Source organism: Condylura cristata, unplaced genomic scaffold (assembly GCF_000260355.1).
Source record: "Condylura cristata isolate star-nosed mole 26May11 unplaced genomic scaffold, ConCri1.0 scaffold00028, whole genome shotgun sequence".
NCBI classification, from domain to species: domain Eukaryota; kingdom Metazoa; phylum Chordata; class Mammalia; order Eulipotyphla; family Talpidae; genus Condylura; species Condylura cristata.
The window spans coordinates 17,267,732-17,287,787 of record NW_004567129.1 but is presented as its reverse complement, the minus strand read 5'-3'; the positions used below and the strand labels follow the sequence as shown (position 1 = coordinate 17,287,787).

Here is a 20,056-nt window from a genome sequence, read left to right as displayed (position 1 = left end):
TTTTAGTTTTCCCATCTCCCTCACATTATCCCATTGTGCTAACCTTCATCTCCTAAATATTTCCCAAACCTGCCCTCTGGGGTCTGGCCTCCTGCAAGTGGTCTTCTCCAACTGGTTTCTCTGCCATCAATCTATTTCTGGTTCCACCTCCAGGTAGACATTAGCATAGTGTACTGTATACCCCCCACTAAATAAAATCTTGGTGCATTAGAAGCAAGGGAGAAAGAGTAAGGCTGAGGTAGACCAGTCACAGCAAGGAACATCCCCCTGGAGGAAGGGCGCTCATATGTACTATGTCCCCATGTGCTTGGCACAGCCTTCTTCTGCACATGTAATTGTCCACCTCCATGGGGTAGAAGGATTAACAATCTTTTAAGGATGGGGAAACAGGATGAGAAAGGTTAATATTCCAGGGACATCTAGACTAGGACTGACAACAAGCTTTCTTTGCAGACTTCACTACACCTCAGGAAGGTTCTTTCAGATCGTCCAGTGTTTGCAGTGATTGAAGTGGATTAAAATCTTATTTTTAGGGGGCTGGTCCTGTGGCCCACCTTTCTGAAGATGAATTTGCCTAAGATGAAATTTGCTTTGGGGGAGAAAACTGAAGCTTAAGTACCTTTCCCCTTTAATGTCCTTAACAAACTCCTGAAGTTTTGAGGGTCCTTGAGGAAACACCAGAGGCCTGGGCAATTGAGAGGTGGGCTGACAAGGGGCCAAGCCCTCCTGGGCAGCGCCACGAGGGGCTGCCAACCCTAAGCCAAGACCCGAAACAGACCAGACACGCATGACTGCTCATGGATGTGTATTTTAATAAAAATAATTCTGTCAAAATACAACAGGAGTTTTTTTTTCATCTCTCAAGTACAATTTAATAGGATGTTTTGTGTTAGAATTCTCTCTAAACCCTCCCACACCCACAAGTTTCATGCGAATGCCAAGTATCAACTTGCGAGGACAAAGGCAGAACCAGTGTGCACAATGTGGAGGACGTGTTTCAGCTGTAGTTACTAATGGAGGAACACCCTATGCGAAGAGGTGGCGCCTGAAGCAGCCGAGTCCCCGAGTCCGGGTGGTGGGGCTGGCGGTCGAGGGGGGTTCTGCTGCCTGGCCACCACACAGCGTGCATACCTGAGTTGTGAGCAACCAAAGGAACTTCCAGCTCTGACAGTTCTCTGCCTCATCTTTGTGCTTACTTAGAGGGTGGGAAGGCGCTGGGTGGCCTGGCAATCCCCGCATCTCCGGTTCTTGGTGTCTCTGTCCTGACCCAGCCATAGACCCACTTGGATGAGGAGCGGGGGCTCTGATCTCTGTGTGGTCTGCCAGTTTTTGCTCTGTGAGAAGTGAACGGTTGGTGCCACAAGGGGAAAAGGTAAATAGGGAAGACTGCTCCCCAGGACTGAACAACCCCACAGAGCCAAGTCTTCCTGGTCCTGTGAGTCGGGTCCAGTTCCTTTCTCCGGGTTCCCTTCCCAAGTGTCTTTTCCACTCGAGGCTCCTGGAAGCGGGCTGGGAGGGCTGGGCGTGCCTTAGGGGCTCCTCTGGCTGGCGGGCAGACCTGGACTATCAGCAAGACAGTGGGCTCAAGCAGCTTGGTTTTGGTCCTCTCCACGGCTTTTGGGGCAAAGGCTTATGTCCCGAAGGTAAGCTGTCCAACTGGGACAGAGAGCCCCTCTGGAGAGGAACAGAGTAAACAGCTTGGACTCAGCTGAAACAGTGAGATAAGGCACAGAAAATGGGGAGGTGGCCATGGGCACTGAGTGCAAGTCAGGCGGACACACAACCCCAAGCAGCACACAGCCGTTCCGAGCTCTCCTGGGCCCTCTCTCAGCCGCTCCACAAACCAAGCCCAGGCACCCCTCCCCACCCTTAACACACCCCTGAAGTTACCAGCTGCTCAGACACTACTGGGGGATCTCACCAGTCTAACCCACCCACTCTTCAATTTTTAAACTCAACAATGTGGCCCAATCAGAAAGAGGAGGTTTTTCCTGGCTTTGCTGCTAATCTGCTGTGTGACTTTAGCCAAGTCACTTCATCTACTGGGCCTATTCCTTGATCTGAGAGAGGATTGGTGGAGAAGACGTTCCCTCAACTCCATTCCAGCTGCAAAAGCCTCTGGTTTTAACTCCCAATCCTGTTCAGCTCTGATCATTTAACAGTCTGATGCTTCCAGCTCTGGGTGAGGAGCTTAAGATATCCCCAGCCTTGCCCAGGATGACTCTCCTTTAGAGACAGGCTCACACCTCCCCAAAGGGCCAGGCTCTGTGGTCTATCAGTGGGGGTCCCAGTGGGGACCAAGAAATGCAGCAGCCTATAGAAGCATGTCCCCAGGCAGAATGCTGGGAGACGACAGGGCCACGGCCGTGACCCTGTCACCAGCAATTCACCCGACTCAATCTTTTCTCTTGTCCGGCTGCAGGTCTGGGGAGGCCGGGTGGGTACTTAACACTTCAGGCTGTACCAACCATTCCCATGTCCTTTGACAAGAAGGCAGGAGCTTGCCTAGCTCAGATGCAGGCAGGGACCGGAAGTCCAACTTCTGGCCTTGCCCCTTTGCAGGGGCTGCTTGTGTGTTACCACCTAGCCCTCCTAATGCTCCTCTCCTCCTGGGCAATCAGTCACAGATGGCCCACCCACATCCTGGCATCCTCTCAATTCCCTGATGGCAGTACCAGGATTATTTTTCCCCACCAGCCATGGAGATTCATCTGAAAAGATCGGTGGGACGTTTGTAAAGCCCACTGAGGTCCCGCCCTCTGGTCAGCAAATACTCGTAAGTTTTTCCTAAAAGCAGCTAGGGCCCAGCTGCAGGGCTGCCTGGCCTAGGGGCCAAGGGTTCCATCCACTCCAGCATCCAGCGGCCCAAGAATCTGCCTCCACAAGGTCCTGGCTTCTCAACAGCAAGAGTTGATTCCATTAGGCTGTGCCGACAATGAAGATCTAGGCGGAAAGAAGGCAGCCCCTGGTGCAAGGGCCTCTGTCCTGCGGATGCAGGCCTCCTCCCTGCAGCTCTCAGGTCGAAGGCAGGCAGTTTCCAGGCAATGATTTAGTCAGTGAATTATTTGGCCATCTTAATAAAGGAAGGTGGGATGTTGAAGGGGAGAGAGAGGGGAGCAAGGCAGGCAGTGAGAGGCAAGGAAGAGTGGGAAACAGCGTGCTGGCCAAGGACCCTCTACTCCCTTACTCTGCTGTGTTGTCCAGGGGCAACTTGTAACTTCTCTGGACCCTCAGCCCCACAGTTCTCTGCTCCGCCCAGTTCTCAGGGTCTAGGGACCCACACCTCTCGAAATGCTACAGACTAACTTAGCCTAACCTGCCCACTCAGTGGCCCTCCAGAGCCTACCTGGCTTCCCCAGACTGTAGCTGGGCCTGTGGCTCAGGGCAGGGGAAGCCGGAAATAAACAAATCATTGGCTAAGGTGACAGAGATGATTTTTTTTTTATGAGTCGTACTCAAAAACATACGGTGTTTGGACAGCCTCACCCAAGAGGTGCTGGATCACTAACACTACGATAAATACTGTGTCTTTTTTTAATATATATATATTTATATATATAATCTCATTTTTTTTTTTTTTTACTTAAGAAAATAATAAGCTATCACCAACTTGGATAGGCTTCATCACTAAATTAGCAGAAACCAGCTCAGCACAAACTCTCCAGAGATAAATACTGGTGGCTCAGTCAGGAGGAAAAAAAAAAGATTAAAAAACCCCAACCCCTCCTCAAAATAAAACCTCCCTTTCAAAGTAGAAGGCGCTACATGAGACTAACCAGCCAATACTGTGTCATAGGCCGCTGCACGTGAAGGGGAGAGGGAGGGGCTGAGGGTAAGCAAAGGGGAAGGAGGGAACGAAAGAAAGGAAGGAAGGAAGGAAGGAGGCAGGAGAGGCCAGGTAGGAGGAGTGGACTCTGCCCATGGCTTCCAGGGCCCTGCACCAGATGCCTTCAGAGGGCAGGGCTGCTCCAGCCCTGAGGCCGAGGGAGGCCAGGGGGCGCCGCCAACACAGTCAGCTAGTGCAAGTAGTCGTCGACTCTGGCAAAGGAGCAAGATCCCAGGCCCGCGCGGGCCATGAGCCGTAGACATTCAGATGCCTGGCCCAGGGCGAGCATCAGAGGGGGCTGCTTTGGCAGGTTCTGAGACTCTGTAGAATAAAGACAAGGCCCAGTCACTGCCCAGTCCACAGCTTGGCCTAGGTCAAAGTTCCCTTGGGAGTAGAAAGTGGAGGACAAAACAGAATCTCATGGAAGAGGATCGAGTGTCATGTCTGCGTGAGGGTATGTTCCAGCCATCAGGCCACGGCCTGCAGCCCTGCTAGAAATAAGAGGACCTCGGCTTCCTTACGAGTGGTCCTGGCCTGGGTCTACAGCCATGGCCTATGGCCTGCCATCTCAGCTGGACAGAGGGTTCAGGTTCACTAATGGACAACCCAAAGTCCATGGCCACCAGGGAGCTCCTCAGCATAATTCACCACCCTGGTTTGAACAAACATTAGCTCTTCCCGCAGAGAGCGCAAATGGGCCACCCCAGGCACTCATGGGTCAGCTTCTGTTTCTGCGACATCCACTTACCTAAAATGGCGCTATTGAGGGCAGCGCACACAGGCTCCCTCTGGATGGGGTCAAGCTGCTGGCCAACTGGGCAGCTCCAGGGGTCTGAGTATGCCAGCAGGCTAAAGGCGTCCTAAGGGACAGGGAGGGCACGTTTGAGGGGTTGTGGAACATACCATATGGCATGTACCTCCACGGCTTCAGAGGTGCATAGGGCCTTGTGTGGTACCAGTGAGGGGACAATATACCCTGACTGCAGGTCCAACAGTGTCATGGCTCCCCAGCGCTTGGAAGGGGTGGGGTAGACCCTGGATGTCCACTTCCCATTGCAGATTTGACTAGAGTCTGCTCTGTCCTGTTGCCACTGCCCCCAGGGGCCTCCCAGGGTCACCCTTCCCACCCACCATCAAAAGGGAGCCCACCCTGGAGGAGGGCCTGGCTTGTCCTGTACCTGCAGCATCTCTGTGTGGGCCAAATTCTTGCCGTACTCTCGGCCAAGCTGTTCACTCAGGGCCTGCAACTCACGGCCAAACAGGATAATCCTTTCTGTGGCAGCCTGGTTACCCCCACAGAGCTGCCGCCGGGGGTGCCCATCATCTATACCAGAGCCCAGGAGAGAACACATCAAGAGAGGTGAGGTGAGAAGAGGAGGGAGTGGGGTGCAGAGTCCCAAAGACAGCATGGCAAGAAGCACCTTGGGCTATTGTAGGGGAGCTATAGCTTCTGCCAGAGGTAGGTGAGGGCTGGGAGAAGTGAGAGATTCTGCCATCAGGAGATCCTGAGGCAGGAAGAAAGGCCGCAGTCCTTTCCTGCAGGTTTCCTCCTTGCAGCCTGAGCACCTCATAGTTAATCCACCTAACTTGTGGTCTAGATGTCAGATGGGCCTCAGACCTCTCTCTTCCCACCCTGTTCAGATAGATGGTGCTGCTCAGAGTGCTCACTCTCACTAACTCCCTCTAGCTTCAGATGCAGAGGTCTGGTTTGGCAGCAGGCTTGGGCCTTCCCGCCTCAAGCCCCCATTCATCACTGGCTAAGGAGGTGGTGGATGAGATACGCGAGAAGTTCTCTGACCATCCCCACCTCCTCCCAAGGGGAAGAAGGCACCTGGACCAAGTACGGCCCAAGGGAACAGCCAGGTCACACAGGGACATGGCACTGACCCATGCTGGACTCATCCGTCTGCAGGTCCACATGCTTGTAGGCGCCATTGACGATGCGTGTGGACATGGTCTCCAGCACCCCATTGGGGTAATGCTCTGCCTCCATCTCCATCTCACTGTCACTGTGGAGAAGGGGTGAAAGGGGAGTTAGCCAAGGGGATGTAACTGGGGCAGCCCGGTCAGATCTCCAGTCAGGCTTCGGCCGAGTGGCAGTGAGGAGACCAAGGCCCCTGGAAGTGTGGAAGGGCAGCTCGGTTTCGAGGCTCCACTACTCGTCCTGATGTGGCACCAGCTGTCCCTGCCGACGTGCTCTGAGAGTCCCGCTCTTGTCCTAGTGTGACCTGCACTCCATGACAAAGTTGGCACGCCCCTTCTACACATCTCTCCACCCTCAAAGAGTGGGCCTGGTGAGTCCCAGTGGGAATCCCTGGGCGTCAAACCCAAGTCAGTGTGCCTGGAGGCTGCTGAAAGCCTCATGTAGTCTGCAGCCTGAATCCCCTGCCAGCCAACTTGGTGGGCCACAGGTGAAGCCCAGGAAGGCTTCTTCAGTGTAGACCTGGAGGTTCTCACAGGCCTGGTCTTCTTGGAGGAAATCACATTCTTGGCACCACTGCAGAGAACCGTGGCCAGGGAAAGTGGCAGCTGAGTCACAGGCAGGGTCAGAAGCCGGAGTCTATGCCTGTTGGGGGTTCAGCAGCTACTGCTCCGGGCACAGACCTCAGGGGGTGGCAGGTGCAGGGAAGGGGGCGGTACTCAAAGAACAGGCTGGAGGAGGAAGCAGAACAGGACAGGTACCTGGTCTCCTGGTTACTGGTGCTGCTGTGGGGCTGGGACTTGGTGGAATCTGTTGAGTTGGACTCCGAGTAATTGACGGAGGAGGGGGAAGAGGAGGATGAGGACGAGGAGGAGGAGGATGAGGAGCTGGGTGCAGGGTATTTACTGTGGTTCTGTTTGCTCTTTGTGGATGCGACGCCATTGCTACAGCTGGGACTGTCTGCTCCTGGAAGTTGGAGGGACATTCAAAAGTGAGGTAGGCTGCCATCAAGCAGGGCTCCTGGAATAATCATAGCGGCCCCCATTCCCTTCCCCCAAATCCAGCAGTGAGCCCTGAGCCCAGTTCACTGAAGGGCATGTGAGTGGCTTCTCCACACCAGTTCTTCCCAGAGCCCTCTGGAGAGTGGCTGACCTGTGATGTGCATGTGGGAACTACTGGGGCCATGGCGGGGGCTGAGGCTGGGGGAGCCAGGGTAGCTGTCCTGGGACTTGGGGCTTCGGGAGCTCAAGCTGCGGACCTCACTGTCGGTCCCATTCACCATCTCCACAAACTGTCGGCACCTGCAGAGGGAGCAGAGCGGCAATGCTCTGGGCTCAGTCTGGATTGTATGCTCCCACCACCAGCTGAGGGGGCCGGGCTACGGGGGAGCTGGTGGTACCCACAACTTACTTGAGCATGAAGAGCAAGTTGGGGTTGTGCTCCAGCAGCCCTGGGTAGAAGCGCTGTGTGGTCTCAATAGCCTCACCCACACGGCCCTCCAGCACCAGTTTCTGGATCTCTGTAGAGAGCAAAAGCAGTGAGTGAGTGAGGGGCGCTGCACGGCACATGCCCGCACGCAGAGCAGCTGGTCGGTGGGCTGGCGCAGAGATGCTCACGGAAGAAGCTGAAGAAGAGCCTGGAAGTCCAGTTCCATAACAGGTCAAGTGTCAGGGAGTCGTCAAAGAGGGGAAAACAGAGGGGTCTCTCAGCCCAGAGGCAAGAGTGCAAATTTGGAGGCTACTCCTCCTGTGGCCCGAGGTAGCCAGGGAACTGGACAGGAGAGGTGTCCTGGCTATGGCAACATGATCTGGGGACAAGCACCCAGGCAGCCTGGAAGTTCTAAAGGCTCGTTTGCGACAGACTTCTCTCTTCCCAGGCCTCACAGGGGCGGGGAATGGGAGCGCACTGGCCATGTCTTGGCCATCCTCAGGGGCTGCAGCGTGCTCCCCTCTGGGGGAGGAGGTCACCCGCCTCACACTGGCATCTCTGATGTTGACAGCATCTCGCCCTTGCCCCCGGCTTGGTGCAACTTGCTGGGAGTGACTTCCAGGTCTGAGGTTCTCTCGTTCATGGATCCCAAATCTGGGACCCCTTTCCGTCTGTCTGGCTGGGTGAAGCTCCTCTGGGAGACACAGACACATGCACATACACAGAGACAGCAGGCTCAGAGAGACGCATGCAGGCACACACAGACACAACTTTACACACATCTCTCTCCCTCCCTCTCCTCTTCTCCGATCTCCTTTTGAGGCGGTTTCCTCTTTCCCAGCACCCTACTTCCAGAAAACAGCCCTAAACAGTATGCAGGTTAGTAGGAATCGCAGGAGAGCTTCAGTTGGCTCCTCCCTTTGTTGCCCACAAAGGGTGGGAGCAGAAGTGGGGGGTAGAAGGAGGTGCTACCACAGCAGCCACTAAGCATCAGCTTTCCCCCTGTGAATACTGCAAACCCCCCTCCGGCCGGGGCAAGCACAGTTACTAAGGTAGAGTAAGAGGCGGCCAAGGCAGGGGGTTGTTCTGATGCGATAAAAACATATGCTTCCTGGAGAACCACACAGCAGGCAGAGTGGGATCCAGGATTCAGGGGAAGGAGGTAATCATGGAATAATGGGAGCCATCCATGCCAGGCCATCCAGGGTGCGTGAGGGAGGCTGGGAGACACTTCCATCAGGTTGGACAGGGATCTGGGCAACCGTGTCTTGAGAGGGGTAGAGCAGAGCCTGGGGATGGCTGGGGCTGCAGAAGGGTCCTCTGGTGTAAGTACCAGAACTGCAGGGACTCCTGACAGGTTAACCAAGGCTAGCAGGAGCCAGAAAGCAGGGGCATGTGAGGGAAGGAAAGAGAGGGAGAAGAGACGCAACCTTACTTTGTCTGTTCTTTATGGATGCTTGTTCTTCCTGAATTGGGGTTTCAGTCATTCGGGCAAAAGCCGTAGCCGTGGCACAATACCCATGATGCACCAGGTAAGATGAGACCATGCTAGAAGAAAGGAAACGCTCAAGTTGACACTCAGGAACTGCCTTTCTCATGGACCACCTTTTAGAATAGACTACCTCCCCACGAGGACTTCCCTAAACACATCTTCTCCACAGACAAAGAATAAAGGGACCGAAACAAAATGAAAACCTCCCCCACTGCTCCTGTGGTCAGGCCAGGGAGAGGCTGGTCGCCACCTCTGTGCTGTGACCTGGAGTGGCCACAATTTCTCTGTGATATGCTGCCCACAAGTGGACAAGCGTGATAACAAAAGTACACACACAGGCACACAGGCCAGGGAGAGGCTGGTCGCCACCTCTGTGCTGTGACCTGGAGTGGCCACAATTTCTCTGTGATATGCTGCCCACAAGTGGACAAGCGTGATAACAAAAGTACACACACAGGCACACACCGTCTCCTCAGGAAGCACTGCCCCCTGGGAACTGCGGCAAGCCCAGAGGCAGCAGACAGTCTTTTGGAGGCAGCCGGCCAAACAGCCTGGCGGCCGCCCAGACATGACGCATGCCACACGCACCCCTTCTGCAGACACGGTGCGCCTGCTGGCTGCCTGCACACCCTGCAGAAACATTCCAGCTCAGCAGGTGAACCTGTCCCTCAGCAATGCAGGCTCTCCAGTGTGATGAGGCACTCACCCATCATCCAAATTAATCCACAAAACAGGGGCAATGTCAACAGGAACAGTCTCAGGGAAATGCTCAAAGAAACTGATGCCCAGAGGCCCTTAATCCCACCAAGAGCTGGCTCAGCAGTGGCACATGTAAATATGGGTAAACGCTCGTGTCTGAAGTGCACAGAGGAGAGCCTCTGGTGTGTGCATGTGTCTGATTCCGTTAACATAATGATCAAACACAAATGTCTGAAGGGCCGTCCATGGAGGCATGAAAATTCAACTGTGTGCTCCATGCTTTAAGGGGTAAGTGAGGTGATCTAAAGTGCTTGGCCCCAAGTAAGAAGTCAATAAATACAATTTCTTATCATGAAATTACATATTGGTAATGTTAAATTCTGAGAAACAAAATAATCATAAACACAAGGGCAAAAATTTGAGACAAAACATGATTCAGATGAGTCCCTATGCACATCATCAGATGGTGCTGAAATGTATAGTCCCTTTGATGCAATGATTCCATTTCTAGAAAAGACACCAATAAAATAAGCTTAAGTATGAAAAACTGTATAACAAAGGTTAGCTACACAAGCAAAGAGAGGAAATAACCTAGACCTCCACCAAGGGAAGTCAGTCTAGGGCCCTCGGGCACTTAACAACCTTCATCAAGTGAAATTATGTGAAATCAGTGCACAAGCTATATGCAGGTCTTGGCAAATATTACATATGAACACACACAAGCACACAGCTGCTCACATGCAATTAAATACACCCGTGTGCTAAACCCAGGCCCAACGGCAGAGAATGCCAGCCCTGACACAGCTGGGGCGGCTCCGCCTCTCTCTGCCGGCCAGGCAAATCTGCTCCGGAGACGGGCTGGCACTGGGCTGGCTCTGGCTAGGAACAAGGGCGAGCAAGGCTACTTGTGAGAAGGGTGTGGCCACCCTGCCCCGGCCTCAGCCCTCCTGGGGGCCTGCCTCAGCTTCAATCTCCTATGACAGGAAAGGAAGGTTACACAAAGAACCTGGTATACACCCCTACCAAGGGGTGTATAGTGCCAAGATATTCTGGCCCCCTCGCACCTTTGTAGGGCAGTGAATGACCAGGGAAAGTGATAAGTCCAGCCCACTCTTGGGAGTCAAGCTAACAGGCTAACCCACCTCCTGGCACATTGCCTAACTCAGGCCTGCAGCTGGCAAGCAGAAGAGAGAACCATAGCTGGTCACCCTTGGACTGTCAGCCACACAAGCTTCCAGAGAAGTCTGGGGCAGCCAGTCTGGCTGGTGCTAGAGAAGACTCCTGCCACCACTGCCACAGGCGACTGGGACTTAGCTAGATGCTGACTCTAAGAGGTGACCTCTGACCAGAGTTACAGCATGACTATCGTTAAAAAAAAAGGAGAGAGACCGAGAACATAGAGGGAAAGACCATGGGGCATCCTAGTATATCTTCTGCAAACTAACCTCAGGAATGAAAGCAGCCTGCCAGGGCTGACACAGAGGGGCATTCCACTCCAGTTAAGAGGCAAAGTCCCCATCAGGAGCTCTTGGCAAAAGTGAGCCGGCGCTGTCTATCGGTAAGAGGGAAGCCTGAGAGCAGCAGTGGGGCCCTGGGAGGGCTTCCCTGAAGGAACACTACCCACCAGAGCGGCCTGTAGCAGTGAGGGGCCGGTAGCAGAATGAGGCCCCAGGCACACAGGGCAGGACTGGGAAGGGCGGGGCAAGGCACTCACTTCTGCAGCACCGCCTGCCACTCGCCAAGCCGGGCACTGATGGGGAAGCAGTGGACGGTGCCCTGGACCTTGGCCCGCCACTCCCGCATGTAGTCCTCAATGTCAAACAGGAAAGGCTGCTGCCCAAAGTTGGCGTCCACAATCTCCCCAGGTGTCTGCAGGCCTACGGTGGGGTAGAGGTTGGCCTGAGGAGGAGAATGAAATGTCAGTCGGGCCCTGAGAGCAATGTGGCACAGGGCCTCGCCTCCCACCTCTCCTCGCCCCTCAGCACGGAGGGGCAGGGGCTGGCTCCCACAGGCCGGCGCTCTGGCTCCGACAGAGTTGCAGCAAGGCTGGGGAGGCCGTGTCTCTCTCAGAGACACTGTTCCCTAAAGCTTTAGGAGAGAAAACAAAAGAAAAGCCGCCAAGCTCAAACGGAGTCTCTTGTATCAGACGCTACTGTGTCCCCGAAGCTTTAGGCCTCCCTTTGGAACTCGGCCAGGGCATAGAGGCAGGCCAGGCTCCAGAGCCATGCAAGTGTGCCCATGAAGATCTCTGCAAGGGTGGAAGGTTCTGCTCAGAGAGACCCAAGACCAGGGATCCCTTTGCCACAAAAAAGGAGTATTGTGGGGGCAAGAAGGGGTAGGGGAAGATGTGTCAGAAAGGAGGGGAACACTATGGCCAGATAATTAGGTGGTGTGTTTCCTTCCATGCTGACAGAGGCTCCCTGTCATCAGGGCTCATTGAAAGGAGGATCTTTTGGCCAGTGAGGTCAGGGGCATGTCCCTCGAGGTGGGGCTCCCTGCCATGACTAACCTCCTTTTGGCTGTCAGTGAGTCATTCCTGAGTAGCATGTGTCATCACCGCACACTAGGTCCAGCCCACTATGGGCTCTGAATCCACTGGACCTCCTTTCCCTTCTTGTCTTCCAGTCACAGGCAAAGCCCACCCCTTCCAGCAAGCCTCCCTTGATCATCACGGTCCTCGGTGGCAACTTGGGGCACCTATATCTTTTTGTCACTTGGCAATATCCAGCCTATTGTCACATTTGCTTGTTTCATCTCACCTCTGCACAAACTCTTCCAGCAGGGGTCAGACTGCTCACTGCCTGGGATCACAGCCCCTTTCTGGGGCTCCAGGTCAGAGGGATGGATTCTGATACACAGACAGGACCCTGGGTGTGGGATCTGGGCTTCGGAGGGTGCCTCAGATCACAAGGGTTTTCCCTAGGCCAATGCTGGGGTTTCCAGGATCCGAAGCTGCCGCCAGAATCAGAAAATCTTCCCTACTTCCAGAGCCAATCCAGAGCACACTGAGCTCAGCCAGGCCACAGCATGATGGGTGGAGGCCCTGCATGTGACGAGGCCCATGATGACTCCAAATAAAAAAGGATTAGGGTACAGGAGGTGGAACTGAGCCCTAACCTAAGCCTCATCCTTTCCCAAAAGTAAACCCCCATGAAGTTCACCTCTCTGGCTCGGGGGCACCTTGTATGGTGCAGGCTCTGGGGCACTGCCATTCCTCAGGGATCCCGGATGGGGAGGCACAGAAGCTGGACTCCCTATACCGTGGGGACAGCTCTCTGCACCACAATCTACTGGTTGTAAGCCACACAGAGCTGGTTCAGACCCGCTGAGTCATGGAGTTACTGACATCTTCACCAAAACTGCCCTTACCTCCCAGAGGCCTTTGGAAATGCCGTGTATCACTGTCACCTGCTGAGCATCATGGAGGAAGACCAGGCCTTGACACTGGAGACAGGAGCCCAGCAGGTACTCCCCAGCATGACCCTCACCCTGACAGCACCGCACATGTGCCCGGCTGGGGGAAAGGCCTGGCGCCACACTCTGCACTTGAAGTACCACCCTGCCCCATCCCATCTAGCCCCCAAAAGACCACTGTAGTACTTACCGGGAGGTCTGTGAAGGCCACACCTGTGGAGGGAAACAAACAGTCATCAGATTTGGTCTCCTGCACCTCCGCAGGCCCACGGAGGGCCCATCGCAATGGCTGAGAAGGGGCTGCTCAACATATCCCCCTATGGTGATGCCAAGCTGGTGGTCTTAGACCCTGGCTGTCCTTCTGTTGGGTGACCAGCCTGGAGGTGAAGTCAGAGATACCTGGGTATTTGTCCACAACTCTTCTGGCCTCTCCGGGGAAGCCTGTTAGGAAGGACTAAACTCAAACAATCTTTCTCTGAGGCCTCTTCAGGCCTGATCCTTCTCTTGATCCAATACATATGACGCAGACCTGCTGTGTGTGCCAGGCCCTTTCCCTCATTACCTCAACAGACCCTTACACCAACTCTGGGGAGCAGGCTCCCCTGTGACTGTTTTACAGACGAGGAAAGCAGGCCGCAGAGGTTCAATGATGGGCGCAGTCTTAAAACTAGCACAGGGGTGGTGGGGCCGGACTCAACCCCAGGTGATGCTCTGACTTCATCTCTAACCTGATGAAAGTGGAGAGGGGGAGGCTGGCGGTTGTCCATCCCCACCCAATACCTGGTTTGAGACCCTGAAGTTCCTGTGCACCCTCTGGACCTTCCAGCCAAGGGAAACTGAGTTTCCATGGAACTCAGCTCTGAATTGGAAGAGAGGACAGAAGGGAGTGAGACCCTTCCCCCCAATATGTCAGCAGATCTGAGGAGGAGAAGGCCTCATATAATCACCAGAAAATCACATTCTGCGGCTGAAAAAGGACTCAGAGTCAAAGGAGACTCTGAAAGCCTTCTCCTTGCTAGATAAAGTATTACAAGAAGCTCCTGAAGTTTGTGGCCTGCAAGATTTTTTAATCACTGACACCTAGAGACTGCAGTTTGCCTACCCCACACCCTTCCTGCCACGAAAGAAACTGAAACCCATCTGAAGAACAGATGAAGGTCTGACAACAGAGCTCTAGTAAACTTGGGGCCAGCATCCTGACAGCTGGCTGCCAGGTGCCGTGTGCTTCCTCTGTGCCAGGCACTGGGTTCAGTGACTGACCAGGAATCATTCAGTCCTCGGCACAACCTTGGAAGATGCACACTGCCCTGACACTAGTTTATAGGTTAAAAAAAAAAAAAAGGTACAGAGGTTGTTTATATTATTTGCTGGGCTATTCCGCTCCTAAACAGGGAGGGGAGCTCATAAGCTGCATGATCTGTGGCCAGGAGGAGTTTCTGAGGCCCACATGCAGCACTGGCCATCACAGAGCTGGCAGGATGGAATTCAGATGCCTCCCGCACCCGTGCGGGGACCACTATGTCACCCTTGAGGTCTGCACAGCAGGTGCGCTCACGGTGCTCTGTCAGCAGGCGGCTGCGCCGTACTCCTGCCCACGAAGGAGGCCTCCAGAACCCTGGAAGAAGGGGGAGCCCAGGCTCACCAATTATGGGCAATGTGACTTTTGGCAAGTTACCCAAACTCTGAGAGTCCATCTGGAAAAAAAAGTCGCGGGAGTGGGGGTTAACCTTTCTCAAAGAAGAAAGAACAAACTGATACACTCTGGAAGCTGCTTCATAAACTGCGGGGGCAAGATACCAATTGTCTGCAGTTGTGCCACGGGGTGAGGCAAGTGTGGGCTTGGCCAGGGGGTGGCCCTCCGCCGCCCCCACTTTTGCCCCCCATGCTCGCCTGGCTCTACATCACAATGGCACTCAGGAAGGACAAGGCCTTGGGGTGCTGCTTCCAGGAGGACGAGGAAAGGCTACTGCACCCCCAACTGCAGTAGACGAGGGCAGCACTGCTCCTCCTGGCCCTGCACGTCTCTGAGCGCCTCGGAAAGGCCACTGTGACAGCAAATCTGGGTTGGCCTAGGGAAGAAGGTCCAGGCAAAGATCCAAGATAAAAACAGGACATTCAGACTTGCTGATAAGAAGGGCCCTGAGCCAAACAAACACAGGTCAGGGACCAGCAAGCTGAATTTAGAGACTGAGAGTGCAGAATCACAGAAAAATAACCCTGCAAGTGCGCCGACCACTTATGGATGAGAAATCATTCTTCTGTCTACATTCATTTGCTCATTCATCCTGCCTTCGCCTATCTGCTGAGAACTCCCAGGAGCTAGTCCGTAGGATAGAGAAGCTGCTGCAAGCCTGGTGTTCAAAGGCCTGACAACAACAGCGAGTGAGATGGCAAGCAAGTAAGAACTACAGACTGCCGGCCAATGACATGAGTGCTGTGACGACTGGACCCTTCAGCACAAAGGGAAGGAGCAGGGAGGCCACAGGCAGGCAACAGCATTTGCTTCTCTAGAGGGGAGGGGAAGGGTTTTGAGGTCCGAGAGCCGTGATTGGCTCACTGATCTGGTAAGTTCTGAAGCACAAGCTGGTAAAAGGGAAACAGGGCCGTCCGATCATCACCCAAGTTGTTCACCACTCCAAGTTCATTGTCCTTCCATTAAATTTTGTGACAGGGAAAGTCGGGCACAGGCCACACTCGTTTTTCAGTCAGGTCTCTCTACTATCCTTATGGACACAATAGGCGAACCTGGTGTCAAGCCAGCGTAACTCCTCCTCAGCCACAATAGCATGCAGCGTTATCTAGTGCTCAGACACAGCCTAGAGTGTGAGGCTGGGAGCACAGAAAGTACTCGGGCCCGGAGGACGGGTCAGCATGGATCCCACCACACAACTCTGGTGCCCGCTGCGCCATAGACATCGGAATCCTTGAAGTTCACCGGAGCTTCAGTACCCAAATGCCCCAGTCTCTTTCTATCTAATACTCCTTGCTGGTACCAGTTCTCTGGCCATCTGAGCAATGGAAAGGCAGCACTCTGAAAGTTTATCCCTACTACAACATATAGAAATTAAAAATGAAGACAAAAAAACCTATTACAAATGTGGGGTCAAAAAACACAATTCTTAAACAGCTGGCACTAGCTCATCTATAGGTTGAAAGACTCAAAACTCAGTCTTGTCCTCCCCCAACATTTTGAACCAAAACCTTGATAATAACACATATGAATATGCTTATCAACTTATAGGCTAAAAGAATGCTGAGAAGGATACCACATACTTGAGAGAACATGCAAGATGATTTAAAACCTCGACGAGCTAGAGTATCGGCACTATATTCTCAGGTATAATCTAAATACAAGATTTATAAGGTCTTATATAGGGCCTGTAAAAGTGTACCCTACGGACACGAGTTTTTAAAAACAGCATAAGAGGAAAAAACACCAGCATAAAGGTTGGAACTGCTATGAAAGGGGTCATGAGCTTCTTAAGGAGCTGAGGTCCCTGGGGACGAAGAGCGCATGGGCTCTGGTGCCCCTTTAGGGCCGAGGGTGGGTGGTTCAGGTGCAGGGACAGGGGACAGCTGGGCATGCCCTGAACCCGCGTCCTGTAGCAGGTGCTATGTCTGAGCTGGAGGGGTGTGATCAGGGCAGCTATCCGGAGCAGGGGCACAGGGTGGCAGAGGAGGGTGAGTGCCCTCAACAGTGGCACTTGGGACTCTGACAGCAGAAGAGCCAAGTAGCTGGAAAAGCAGAGTGGGGGGTGAGGTGCCTCTGAGAGCCTCCTCCTGTCCGCTCGGTGCTGACTTCTTGGCAGCTGGGAATAGCAAGAGCAGGTAGCGTGGGCTTCACAGAAGGGGGCTCCGGGGGTCTCTACTGGGAGCTCTGCTGGGTCTCTACTGTGCTCTCAGCTGCCCACTCTGAGTGTGGTACATGCTGTCCTAGTTGACTCCTGGCCACTTAGCCACCAACAAACTTGACTCAAGTCCCCTGGCTTTACCTAGGTTCATGTGGAAAAGTCAGAGAGCTGTGAAAGTGGCAGTCACTTCTTTAATCTTCAGAAAGTCAGGGGAAGGGAGCCTCTCAGGGCTTGAATTTGAATAACATGCCTAATTCTCTTTCCTGGCCAGGTCTGTGACTGGCCTGCCAGGTCGGGTTCTGCCAAATCAGATTTGTGCAGACCCAAGGGGCTGGCCCAGGAGTTAGGCCTCACCTTAAGCTTACTCTGGCCAAAGGCCCCCTCACTCAGGGGCCAAATACCAATTAGCCTTAGTAGGGCAAGGCCACAGAAAAGCCAGAGTCCACCCCCCATCCAACCCTAAATCTCTATACATAGAGGATTGCTCCTCCGAGGGATCCTATGGGGTGCTCATCACCCTCCACTGACTGCTGCTCCCCCTGCCTGACAGCACCACTGACCCAGTCACTGAGCCCTGCTGGGCCACCCTGGACTCTGTTGTCAGGTCTTTTTCCCATTTCCTGCACCCAACATCACTGTTTTGCCTCATGCCACCTGCCTTCTCCCATAACCTCACCCCAGTTAATCAATCCTTTGCAATATCACCTAAAGGACCTTTCAAGAAATAGCCAAAGGGTCTTTAGTTGCTCACAGTTTGCTGCCTATAAATCTCAAAGAGACCAGGTCCTTCCTGACTCCGGCCTGTTTAGACATGCCTCCTGCGCTCATGCAGCCTGCACTGGACCTCCACAGTGAGTAGCAACATGAGCATCAGAATGGCCAAAGTCTGAGTCCAAGCTGTGGGCAACACAAACTACTACCACTGTCACCTTGCATTTAGGCCCCTCAAACATCTCCTGATCCTCAAATGCTGTTCCAACAAATGCCACAAAGGTCAGGGGCTTGGCTGGCACCCAGCTCTTTTAGTACCCAACATGGGTTTGAGAAATGTGTGGCTGGATTAACAAAGGAAAAGGCGCTGCTACCTCCCTTCACCTTGCTTGGCTCTAATGTCTGTGGTTCCCCAGAGTTCCGCAGAGGCTGTCACATTGCTTTGGTCGTTGGGCAGCTCATCAATCAAAGTGGTGCCACGGGACACACCTTCCGAGGTCCCCTATGCACCCACCCAGGCTGTGGCCATTCTTGGTATAGAAGCAGGTGCCATTGATGAGGTTGACACAGCAGCCGATCACATCTCCAGTGGTGAATGTGGGACCGTAGGGCTGGCCAGTCCCCGAGGAGCAGAAGGAGTGCCCGTCATCGCCGTGGTAGCCGTAGGAATGTTTGTCCCAACCTGCAGCAGAAGAACGCAGCTTCTGAGTAGACTTACTTGAGAAAGGAGCAAAAGAGTCACAGAAGCCCAAGCCCGGTCTCTTTTCCCCTCAGCCACCACCTCAGCCAGCACCAGGCCTCTCACGCAGCCTGGCGGAGCAGAGTCCAGCAGGGCTCTCTGAGGAGCTGACACAGCACCGTGGAAGGCAGTGGCACCAGGTGGTCAGCAAAGCAGGATGGAGGGGCCTAAGCAGACCTCTGAGGCCTATCACGCCCAGTTTTTACAAGTATTTTTAAAAACTGAATTATGGAGGGGCCTCCTTGGTGGCGCAAGGGTTTGCTAAAGCTTAGCACAATGAAGCTATCCCCAGCCACCACAGCTCGAGTTCGATCCCGGCAGCAGACCTCTCCTCACATGCCCACTGCTCCCTCAGCAGGGTATTTCGGTAGACCTGACTCTTCTGCTCCCCACTGTCTCTGGTGAGTCCTCTCACTGCCCCTGCACCTCTGACCTGTACCCCAGTTCTTATATGCCTAAATATATCTTTTTAAAAATGATGATTTACATGTAATAAGAGTCTCCCTTTTTAACTTAACAGTTCACTAAGTTTAACAAATGTGAAAAATTTTTTTTACCACCATCACAATCATGATACAGAACATTTTTATGACTTCAAAAAGTTCACTGGACCCTCAGTCCTGATCATCAATGATCTGATTGGTTCCAACCAATGGTTTTGACTTTCTTAGAATGCCACAAAAATGGAATCACACGGTACAGAACACCTTGTGTCTGGTTTCTTTCAATTAGCCATAACGCATGAGAGATCCATCACACTGTTAAGATGTACCAATGCTTTGTTTCTTTTCACTGGCAAGTAGCACCTCATGAATGCAGCTATTCCACAGTTGGTCTATCCACTCACCAGTGAATGGATTTCTCATTGCTAAAATAAAGCCAATTAACATTTGCACATAGGACTTGTATGTACACATATTTTCATTTCGCTTGGCTAATACTTAGAAGTTGCGATTAAAAAGAAAAACAGGAGCTCTCCCTGGTGGCGCAACGGGTTAAAGCACCACATAATGAAGCTCTCTGAAGCCACTGCCACGTGAGTTCAATCCTGGGGAAGAGAGCTGACCCACATGGTGCAGCAGACCTCTCCTGACCCACCCGCTGCTCCCCTCAGCTGTGTACTTTGTCCATCTGCCTGTTCTGCTCCTTGCTTTGTCTCTGGTGAATCCTCTTACCACCCCTGCACCTCTGGCCTGTTACCCCAGTTCTGTAAGCATAAATAAATAAATCTTTAAAAAAATAATAATCACACAATTATAAATCAGAGACATTCTACAGGGGAGGGGGAAGAAGAGGGTTCGACACAGAGCGGGTAGAGCACAGGGGCTAGGTGATGGTGCACCGGTAAACTGCTGGTGGGAATTCTATGAGGACTACACCCGGTGTAAAATAAATACAAATAAAGAAATTTTTAAAAAAACAACTCTTATTACACACACACACACACACACACACACACAGTAGTAGTACTGTTGGGCTATAAAGTATGATTAAGTTGATAACAAAGGATCAAACTATTTTCCAAAGTGGCTACTAGTTTACATGCACAGTAGCAAGGAATGAGTTCAATATTTTCATCAATGCTAGGTATTGTCAAGTGTTTCTGTTTTTAACCTTTTTAAAGATTTATTTATTTATGCATACAGAACTGGGGTACAAGCCAGGGGTGCAGGGGCAGTGAGAGGCTTCACCAGAGACAGAGTGGGGAGCAGAACAGGCAGACTGACAAAGTGCACTGCTGAGGGGAGCAGCGGGCGGGTCAGGAGAGGTCTGCCGCGCCATGTGGGTCAGCTCCCTGGCTGGCTGGGGATCGAACTTGTGCTGCAGTGCCTAGGGGAACTTCATAAAGGGGTGCTTTCACCCATTCACCACGAGAGACAGCCCCTGTTTTCAACTTTTTAAAAAGTCTTTTTAGTAGGTATATAGAGTGTTAATATTGTTCTGACTTAATTATATATCCCCAATGATTAGGAAT

At 53.0% G+C, this 20,056-nt stretch overlaps 1 protein-coding gene across 1 annotated transcript in view; it reads right to left on the bottom strand.

Moving 5' to 3' along the window:
* Positions 1-814: 814 nt before the first annotated feature.
* RANBP10 (RAN binding protein 10) overlaps positions 815-20,056 on the bottom strand; it is a 62,011-nt gene continuing 42,769 nt past the window's right edge. The window contains exons 4-14 of the mRNA XM_004690464.2: positions 17,857-18,024; positions 12,971-12,993; positions 11,081-11,265; positions 8,611-8,723; positions 7,158-7,266; positions 6,900-7,048; positions 6,509-6,713; positions 5,714-5,835; positions 5,005-5,150; positions 4,575-4,686; positions 815-4,147 (exon numbers count right to left, since the gene is read on the bottom strand). Of these exons, the coding sequence (XP_004690521.1) occupies positions 4,017-4,147; positions 4,575-4,686; positions 5,005-5,150; positions 5,714-5,835; positions 6,509-6,713; positions 6,900-7,048; positions 7,158-7,266; positions 8,611-8,723; positions 11,081-11,265; positions 12,971-12,993; positions 17,857-18,024 (1,463 nt within the window). The 3' untranslated portion in view covers positions 815-4,016. The remainder of the gene's footprint in view (positions 4,148-4,574; positions 4,687-5,004; positions 5,151-5,713; positions 5,836-6,508; positions 6,714-6,899; positions 7,049-7,157; positions 7,267-8,610; positions 8,724-11,080; positions 11,266-12,970; positions 12,994-17,856; positions 18,025-20,056) is intronic.